The sequence below is a fragment of the Manduca sexta genome, chromosome 28, assembly GCF_014839805.1.
Source record: "Manduca sexta isolate Smith_Timp_Sample1 chromosome 28, JHU_Msex_v1.0, whole genome shotgun sequence".
In the NCBI taxonomy this organism is placed as follows: domain Eukaryota; kingdom Metazoa; phylum Arthropoda; class Insecta; order Lepidoptera; family Sphingidae; genus Manduca; species Manduca sexta.
Window position 1 is genome coordinate 13,277,312 of NC_051142.1, and position 9,942 is coordinate 13,287,253.

The 9,942-nt window shown below is 40.4% G+C and overlaps 1 protein-coding gene across 2 annotated transcripts; it reads left to right on the forward strand.

Annotated features, from left to right (window-relative positions):
* Positions 1-131: 131 nt before the first annotated feature.
* On the forward strand, positions 132-9,795 carry LOC115447851 (PAX3- and PAX7-binding protein 1). Of its 2 annotated transcripts, XM_037444899.1 has the most exons (16): positions 132-444; positions 1,722-1,849; positions 2,918-3,172; positions 3,828-3,981; positions 4,306-4,410; positions 4,622-4,760; positions 5,131-5,320; positions 5,527-5,650; positions 5,944-6,144; positions 6,404-6,579; positions 6,997-7,061; positions 7,237-7,415; positions 7,571-7,769; positions 8,233-8,366; positions 8,750-8,924; positions 9,180-9,795. In XM_037444899.1, exons 1-16 carry the CDS (start codon positions 285-287, stop codon positions 9,232-9,234), a joined length of 2,439 nt encoding a protein of 812 aa, XP_037300796.1. In that variant the 5' UTR covers positions 132-284; the 3' UTR covers positions 9,235-9,795. The 2 variants fall into 2 exon arrangements, with proteins under 2 accessions (XP_037300796.1, XP_030030952.2); XM_030175092.2 differs by lacking the exon at positions 9,180-9,795 and having other exon boundaries at positions 133-444; positions 7,571-7,773; positions 8,750-8,889.
* The last annotated feature ends 147 nt before the right edge of the window (positions 9,796-9,942 follow it).

Genomic DNA, 9,942 nt, shown 5'->3' on the forward strand with positions numbered 1-9,942 from the left:
GTATGTATTATACGTTTATATTATAGTACAGCTATGACCGCTATAATGGCATACAACAATTTAACTCGAGAATACAGCAAATATTCTATACATTAATCGATTAATTCAATAAGTCACCACAACACTCAGAAGTCATAACGTACTTGGTACTTGTCTATATGATAGTAGAAAAAAAATCAACTTTTGACAGATATTTCACATTTTATTTAGCTAGATTTTTCAAAATAATAGTAACATATCGAAATTACATAAAACTATCCTTTTAGTGTACGAGAGCCTGTAAAATGTTTTCGTTTCGTAAACCAAAGCGGATCCAGCGGCGTGTGGCTTGTGCTGATGATGACGAAGACGCGGAACCCGAGGCGCCACCACCGCCGATCATCAGCCACGAGAAAAAGGAAAAACCTGTGAAAACCACTTCTTTATTAAGCTTTGTTGATGAAGGTAGGCCTAGACGTAGCCAAGCCCTAGGGCAAATTAGCATAGCCTTGATGCTTTATTAGTCTTTTCCGGAGTGGGTTTCATTAGATGTTTATTGGGACCGATTTAACGCGAAATTTTTTCTCATCGAGTATCTTATTTTTAGATACACACAATTTAAATCTTTATTAGAAAACATATCACTCTTAAAACTAAAACAAATCTTTTTATTTAGTGCATAAAAGTAGTCGACTAAGATTAGGGTACTAGTCGTATTCTCGAGAAAAATATTTTTTTATTTTATAGTTTTCAATATACTGGCTATAATACACCTCTAAGGTATTTACCATGTTGACATAGTAAATAAAAATAAATACCAACTAGCAAAGAGCTTGTGTGGTTCACTAGAATTAAACATTTTCTTTGAAAATAATACAGAGAGGACTCTTTTTTACAGTAGGACATCATGCTTGACAAAATTTGTATTGGTGTCCTGAGATGATTCAAAAAATAATTTAAATATAAGCATTGTGTAGTAAAATAATTTTATAAGTTCTATTTACGTAACAAGTTTATTTCTGTGACCTTTTTGTGTTGGAGTCTGTAGACATACCTACACCATTAACCTTCAAACTATTTGCAAACATTAGATAGTTATATATAGGCTATTTATAAAAATAATAACTAGTATTTTTCAATACAATGTAATTAATATATTATACATTATGTAGAACATCTAATTCTATTGTTTTTGAAATGTAATGTGATGCAATAAAAAAGCAGCATGACTTGTTATATATTGATAGAATTACACATTTTTTTTTAAATTGCAATGAAAATTTGTATGTATTGCTAACTATATTTACAAAATAAATTGATAACATCTCAGGCATAAGCTCAAACATATTTGTATTATCATATTTACAGTGGAAATTTCAAATGTCATCAGGGGCAATTAGGAACTTTAAAGGAAAACTAAAAGAAAATATATTTCTTTTTCCTATTACTTTCTAGACTGATACTTATAAAATTTGTGGACATAATGGAAAGTAAAATAAGTTGTATACTTAAAAACTTCTGACATAATAACTTGACTTATATGACTCAAAGTTTTCTAACTGTATGTGTTTTCTACATAACTAATTTGATGTTATAGCCCCTTCATTTTAAGAAATATCAAAATTTTTGAACATTCATATTGATGGAAAATAAAATGTCCAGTTCAACAGTAAAAAATGACTCTCATGAAATTTTCACTGTTGATATACTGTTATCTGTTTATAATATTATTTTATACACAGAAGAGGAAGAAGAAGTTTTCAAGGTAAAGAAGTCATCACAGAGCAAAAGGCTGGCCAAGCGCAGAGAGAAGGAGAGACGGAAAGTCCCAGATGGTGATAGTAACAAATATGACAATAACATCAATGAGGTGAGGTATTCAAAAAAGTAACATTAAGATGACATAACAGTCACATCCATGGCAATAAAACATTTTGAAGAATTTTTTTTAGGAATCATCAAACTATTTTTTCAAAATGCAAAATATTTTACTTCAGATTTGTCTTAGAGTATGTTCAAAATGCTTGGGTTAAATTCAGTTATTTTCTTGTATTGAAAAAGACTTTAAATGCTCAGAAGTTTAGCTGTAGCAAATTTACATCTGTCTTTTAATTTTACCCCAACTGGAAATTTATATGAGTATGTCAGATAATTTAAGAGATGCTTGTATGCAACACAATAAAGTATACATTAGTGTTAGTATCCTATATTTTCCTTGTGGTTTCTTATCTGTTGAAGGCATAAATGATAAATTACACCACTACTACAGACATCCATATCAATACAATGATTATTAATACTGTATACTCTGAACAAGCAATTGGTATCACAATAATAAATATTAGCTTTCAAGGCCATGATCTCCAAAAAATTTCAGTAGAACAAACCTGATTATTAAAATTGTTATCACATTTTCTATTTTCTGAGATTGGTAAGTATAAATTGGTGCCATGTTTTCAAAGTGGGAAATCAACTGAAACCTTTTATGAAAGCAGGACACTTTAAGAGCAAAAGGTTTATTTATTTTAATTATTTGCATGGTGTTAATAAAGTTTGATGGTAGAAACCTTTTTCTGTTATTTATATTGGCATTGGCATAATAGGCGCATTTATAGTCCTGAACTAACATAAAGTATAGGTGATGTCATGCATGTTAGGAACTGCAAAGGATTCCATGATCCATCTTACAACACATGGAATCTGATAATTACTCAGTGTGGCCACTAAACTTATTAGCTGCTGTTTCATGACTGGGTAGTCAGGTTGTTCCGCGAAGATAGAAAAATCTCTTATCAATGTTTCCCAAACTCCAAGATACCAATGTGAGATACACATAAAACAATTTCAAAAACTCATCGCGTTTCTATTCTGTTCGTTAACTGTGATTGAGCGTAAGCATATAATGTAAAATAAAACTTCACTCGCAATTAACCAATAGGATAACAGCAACCACATGGACGTGGATGAAGAACCGCCCAAACCGAAGAAGAAAGTGACGCTCGAGGGTTTGATACTGTCGGGGCGGGAGGCTCTCGCGGCGGACGGCGCGGGTGACATCTCGGAGGAGGAAGACGACGAAGAGGACAGGGGGTTCCACCGGTACCGCGCGGAGTCGGTCAGGGCCGCGCTGGCCGTGCCCGGCGCCATTCCCGACGCGGCGCTCATCCACGCCGCGCGCAAAACGCGACAGCAGGTATGAGAGGTGAGGGACCAGTGATGCCGCCGACGACTGCTGCGTGTAGGCTGGCAGGCAGATTATGTGGAAATGGGATGTGGAACATCGGCTCGGAAAAGTTACAGTAGATTGGGGTTATGCCGAAAGTTTTAATGAAAAAAAGTTGAAAATATCGCGCATCGACGTTTTAGTTTTTACTTTACCCCTGTGAGTGGGAAACTGTTTATTTGAAAACCAGTCTAAGCTTTGCGTGTTTCATCGATCACTCACATGATTCTAAACCTCGCACGTCGCTCACTTCAGTCACAAATCGGCCTGAAAAAGGTATCGTTTTATCTATAAGTATTTGTTTATTTATGAAAATAATATTCATGCCATTATTATTTGTAAAAACGTGTTCATAGCTGCAGCACGGGAAAGTTGCCATTCTTTTTTATCTTATTTTCATTTACGTAACATATCATAGATATTTATAAAAAATATATTTTTTCAAATTAAATTTTATAAAAAACTTAAAAGAAAAACATACTTTACATTTTTCGCGCAATTCCCATATTCACACTGAGTTTTTTTTATATTCGAATCTCTTACGTTTTCTTTATTATGAGTCCCTGGCGTCTTCCCAGGCTGCACAGCATACAATACAAACCATCCAATAGCAATACATTTTCAGGCGCGCGAGCTCGGCGCTGACTTCATTCCTGTGCCTTCGGAGGCGCCGGCCGGCTCGCGACTAGTGAGAGACGACGACGGATCCGCCGACGAGGATGACGACGAGGGAAGGATCCACGTCAGAGGCCTCGACTTACCCAGTGATAAGCCTAAACGTTAGTTGCTTAGTTTATCAGTGTATATTCTAAAATTGTTATTAAATGGTGGCTTTACTATTCCTTATCGTACAGTTAGTAAGATTGCCAGACACAAGATTAATTTCTCTTCTTATTGGACAGGAATACGTCTCCGTAATGAAAGCTGTAATGATCGAATACCCACTTCATTTAAGTTGCATACATTTCGGTTTTTTTAAAAAAAGGTTGAACGTTAAAAATGTTTGTAGATTAGTAAATCAGACAGCAACAATTTATTGATAAAAGAATATGGCAGCTGATGTAATTAACATGATTACATGACGTGTATCCTGTTGTTGGCAGGTGGCACGGCGGCTGCGTCGCCTGATGAAGAAATTAACAGCGATGTAGAAGAATGGGAGGAGCAGCAGATGCAGAAGGCGATGCCAGCCATTGTTGATATATCAGGTTAGTTATAGATCCAGTTTTATATAGAGTAACTGTTCAGTAGACTGGTTTTAGTTTCACCTCATGGCCCTATTGTCACGCAGTCAGTACGAATAATTACTGATCTGATTCTACGGGTGTTGGGTATGTTTATGGGTGCAGTAATCACTCAACCACATGAGCAACTAGTCCGATGTTCGTTTCGAGTCTGAGAGTGTTGCGTGTGTTGCAGAGAGCGCGGTGGAGCTGAACCCGTTCGCGACGGCGTGCGCGCCGGTGTCGCTGGGCGCGGTGACGCAGCCGCACCTGCGCCCGCTCGCCGCCACGCCGCCCAACACTGCGCACGATCTTGTCGTCGCGCTCAGGCAAAGGTGAGCGGTCATGTACTTACAGTAGTTGTGATGATAAAAAATCATTGTAGGTCAGGGGGGCGTATTCCGTCTATGGCCGAATTTCTGCAAATAGGCTCGTTGTGATCGAAGGACAGTTTTGATAGCCGTATAGGTAAATAGGAGATTTTTTTAGGGTTACCTGTGCCCATGTGGACATATTAGGGTCACATGACCATATTTTTCATTATTTTTCATCATGTATTGCCTAATGATACCTATCCACAAACATTACGTAAATACTTCATATGTTTGCATGATTGAGTTACAATCATCCATGTTTTTAGTTTTTAATGTGATTTTGTAAATACTGTGTATAATATATTTATTGACTAACTAATAAATTGTACAGACTAGAAGAGCTAAAAATGGAGCGCAACAAAACAGCGGAGAAGCGCGAGGAAGTGATGACTCGGCTGCAGCAGTCGGCGCGCGTGCGCGTGAGTGCGTCGGAGCGGTGCTCGACGCTCGGCGCCGCGTACAAGCGGGCGCAGGCCGCGCGCGGGTACCTCACCGACCTCGTCGAGTGTCTGGACGAGAAGGTATCTACTGCTCGTCTTTGGTTACGTTTTGTTTTTATTAGGGAATGGTTAAGAATGATGTGCATAATTGTTTTTAAGTAGGTTTTCTTCATCTGCCTAAATACTTTTCATTTGCTCTTTGTTTTGAAGCTATCACGTTTGTTTTGTTTATTTAAATATTATTAGGTATATAGGCGCTATTTTTGTAACAAAATATTTTTTGTCAGATGCCACAACTGGAGGCATTAGAGAGTCGCGCGTTAGCGATGCATCGGCGTCGCTGCGAGTTCCTCGTGGAGAGACGCCGCGCCGACGTCCGCGACCAGGCGCAGGACGTGCTAGCCATGGGAGGTCAGTACATAATGTGTAATATTTATTAGAAGGTACAACTGGAATATTGTAACAGTCTGACCATATACATACATGCGATAGTATCGTGCGTTGTTCACGCCATTTTATAAGTGATTTTTATTGAATAACCACATCTTGCACCATCTATAAATTATTCCCGTTATGTGTTGTGTGGAGCCAGAATGCTGAAGAGTTACAAGTTTCACCTAATGGAGCGCAAATATGCAATTTAAGCCATTTTTACTGTCCTGTTTGTGTTACAATAATAATATGTAATCGTTGTGCATCCTCAGCGCGTGCGGGGTCGGTGAAGCCTGTGGATACGGAGGAGAAGGTGCGGCGCACGGCGGAGCGCGAGGGGCGGCGGCGCGCGCGCAGGCTCAAGCGCGAGGCCGCCGCCGCCGCCTCGGGCGCCGCGCTCCACCACCGCGACGGCGACTCCAGCGACGACGAGCTGCCGCCGCGCGAGCTGCACCACTACCGCGCCGAGAGAGGTCTGCAGCGGTCACATTCAATTATTTTATTATTATTACTCTACATATTATTAAAGTAACATGAGGGTTTTATACAGCTTGAAGTTATTTTGATAGGTTTTGATGGTGAAAAGTTTTTTAATTTAATTAGATTGTAATACACCACCCGTAAGCCGATTGTACGGCAAATTTGCCGATATTTATTCATATGGCCTGTCTCTTATATGATACAAATTGATGTGTAGTGAATATTTGTGAATGTTTGTTGTTGCGCCACCAGAGGCGATCGCGGCGGAGGCTTGCGCGCTGTTCGCGGACGCGCTGGGCGCGTGGCGCTCGGCGGCGGGCGTGTGCGCGCGCGTGGCGCGCTGGCGGCGGCGCGACCCGGCGCTGTACGCGCGCGCCTTCCTGCCCGCCGCGCTGCCGCGCCTGCTCGCGCCCTATGTCAGGCACCAGGTAACGACATTGGTGCATATTACTCGCGGCTTTGGCCGCTTCAATAACCTTTCCTACAAAAGTCACTAAATCACTGCAGCCGTCCATAGTGCTATTTGTACGACGCCAGTGGCATTTATTTCAACATAAGACTGAAAAAGCCAAATATAATCCCATGAGATAGAATAATCGTCATAGAAATGTAATGGACCTAGCCTATATATGACATAATAATCTAGGTCGTAGTCTAACGAATCGAATCAAATATAGCATTTTCATTTATATTATTAGTAACTAGTAAAATAAAATACGCATTATTTGTCAAAACTGAAAGCTTTACAGTCACAAAATGCTTTATAAGTTTTTCAAATAACTATATTTCATATGAATTATGTACGACTTTAACACTATATCGAAATTGTTTTTTTTTTATTGCAGTTGATACTATGGAACCCTTTAGCGGATGAAGACAATGATGATTACGAGAAGATGGACTGGTACAAGTGAGTAGGAAACATGGTTTTATGTTATATCTATAAGACATATTATATAACGGCTTAAGGAATCCGTTGCACCAGATCCGAAAGAAACACGCGGATTTAAATTCATAAATGATTGTTATCTAAAACTTCGAAAATTGATCCTTAACATTTCAAAACATGAATATTCAAAATTCAGGTCCCTGATGATGTATGGTGTCCGCTGCGAGAAGGCAGCGAGTGGCTCGTCGGGTTCAGACTCCGAAGAAGGCGAGGAGGACGGACCTGTCGTTGTGACTGAAGACTCAGTACGCGACGACGTGGATCTCCTGCTAGTACCTACTATCGTCAACAAGGTTGTGCTGCCCAAACTTGTCGGTGAGATATTGCTTACAATTATTTTTTTTAACCCGGAAACACATTTTTCGTATTGCTTGTTGCACAGGTGGAAACCGAAGGCTACGGCAATTTTTTTTTTCATTTATTAAATAGGTAATTAAATAATAACAACAATGTCTTTTTTTCTATTGCAGAACTAGTGGAGCATGCTTGGGACCCGATGTGCGTGCGCGCATGTGTGCGCCTGCGTCAGCTGCTGCTGCGCGCGGCGACGGGCGCGGCGGGCGGGGGCGCGGGCGGCGCGGCGGCGCTGCGCGTGCTGGCGACCGCGGTGGCGACGCGACTCGCCGCCGCACACAACGCAGACGTCTTCCTGCCCGCGCTGCCGCCACAGTCGGTTCAGATACACCTGTTTACTATTCGCGATGGCTCTGTCGTATATTTTAAAATTGTTGGCTGCTTCTTTCGTACTTGCAAGATAGAAGGGTTTATAAAATTTATCGATAATTATCAAATTGTTGAAATTATTACAAGTGGCAAACGCCATTCAATGATAATCTTTTTGTTAAGCTGAGAGATACTTTCTTTGTATTTTATTCATTGTTTGATGAAATTGATAGTAATTGACGTGTATTAATAATTGGCATATACTCCAAGTCCTCGATCCGACTGCACATATACCTAAGGAATAGCCAATGGTTTTTTGTGCACTGTATTAGGATTATATACAGGAATTAGGTCTTTTGTTTAAACTTGTCACCACATTATACTTTACAGTAACACCACATACCACATGTTTGATGGGATGTTAAATATTTGAAGAGAAATGTTAATGTGTACGTTGCGTGTTGTGCAGCGTGGCGGAGGGTCCTGGCGGTCCGTTCTGGCGCCGCTGCGTGGGCGCGGGCGTGCGGCTGCTGCGCGCCACGCTGGCCCTCGCCGCGCCGCCCGCGCTGCTGCAGGCTGACCACAGGGTGCTTGCGCTCATCGGTAACAGATCTTTTATTATCTTTTTTATTCTGTTCGCAACGAGCTGGCGCTGTTCAGTTTGCATTTATTATCGCAAACTTGAAGGTATCACATGATGTTGCGGGAATGTTGCGATACCGCAGTAAATTCATTGTATACCCGTGACGAGCTTCACTTTATTAATTGCCTCACTGTGTCATAGTGAAAAGAGAGTGAACACCCATTAAAAGCAGACGTATGGAGCGTCATGATCGTAAAATTACAACCAAGCTCCGCAAGCAATTAAAATAAAAAGTAACAGGCTTGCATATCACCAATGTGATGAGGCGTTTAGCATAAGCGTATAGATATAGAAGTTTATTTGTATTTATCTATAAATAAAAATGCATTGTGTGTGTGTGTAGAAACGCTGTGCATGGCGGCGGGCGCGGCGCCGCCGTGCCTGATGTGTGCGGCGGGCGCGGCGCTGGCGGACACGCTGCCGCGCACCGGACCGTTGCGCCGCGCCGCGCTGCAGCGTCTCGCGGCGCTTGCGCAGCTCGCGCTCAGCCGCCTGCACTCCGACAACCCCTTGCACATGTCAGTAAACTCACATCTCTAAAATGCTCAACATTTTAAAATTTTATACATGTAAAGTCTTATTCTTCGATCCACCTTGTCTCATGCGGCAACTGCACTTTGTAGATCCTCTCCGTCCCATCAAAGTATAAAGTAATTTATAGATAGACCCTCGCTTGTAACTATATATTCAATATTTTTATGAAGCGGAGGTATGAAGCTTAAAATCAACTATTGTATTACTTTCTACGTTTTCACATGTATTTTTCATTTCAGAAAAGCGTTGGAGCAAGCGCGTGCGATCATAGCAGACGCGCGCGCAGCGGAATGACACCCCTGGTATCTGCCCGCGCTGGTTAATTACAAAGTTGTCTACAAACTCGACTCCAACCGCTATGCAACCATGCCTTACGAAACCAATGCTCTGGAGAAATTATAATCTGAACAAAATAAAGAAAAATTTGTTCTCTATATAGACACGAACAATTAAGTTATTACCCAATTATATGTTAAGAATGGATTTTGATGCATTCCTTGGAAGGCAAAATGCAGTAATTATGAAAATAAATGTTGATTCCACGATTAATTGATCGAAATACTATTGTGTCGTATGTCATGAAAGACTTAGTAAAGACGTGATAACACGCCGTAACGTGTAATTTGTCTACCTAACACGACCAATCACCAGCACTGAAAATAAGCTTCCAAAAGAAATATGATTTGTTCAAACTAACACCTGCAGGAGGCTTCAAATATCTATTATTTTTGTAAGGTATTCACGTAGTCGTGCATTTTGGTGACATTGTCATCCAAACGCGTTTAATAATTGTAAACGCTGTTGTGTATAGACATGGTGTACTGAGATATATAAATAAATGTGAGTGAAATAACATTTTTATTTTATTCCATTAACTCTAGGACTACTTTGTGTTTTGAAATATTTTACGTGAGTCGTAGTCAACGTGTTAAACCAATATGGCTGTAAACTTTCAGAGGTTTCATTTTGTATATGCTGAGGTCGGCTGGGCCGGAGATAGTG

Excerpts from the sequence above, each read along its gene's own strand:
- LOC115447851 (XM_037444899.1), top strand. The coding sequence starts at position 285 with ATGTTTTCGTTTCGTAAACCAAAGCGGATCCAGCGGCGTGTGGCTTGT. Across the intron at positions 5,321-5,526 it reads TCGAGTGTCTGGACGAGAAG|ATGCCACAACTGGAGGCATT; the intron begins GTATCTACTGCT and ends ATTTTTTGTCAG. Across the intron at positions 6,580-6,996 it reads CGCCCTATGTCAGGCACCAG|TTGATACTATGGAACCCTTT; the intron begins GTAACGACATTG and ends TTTTTATTGCAG.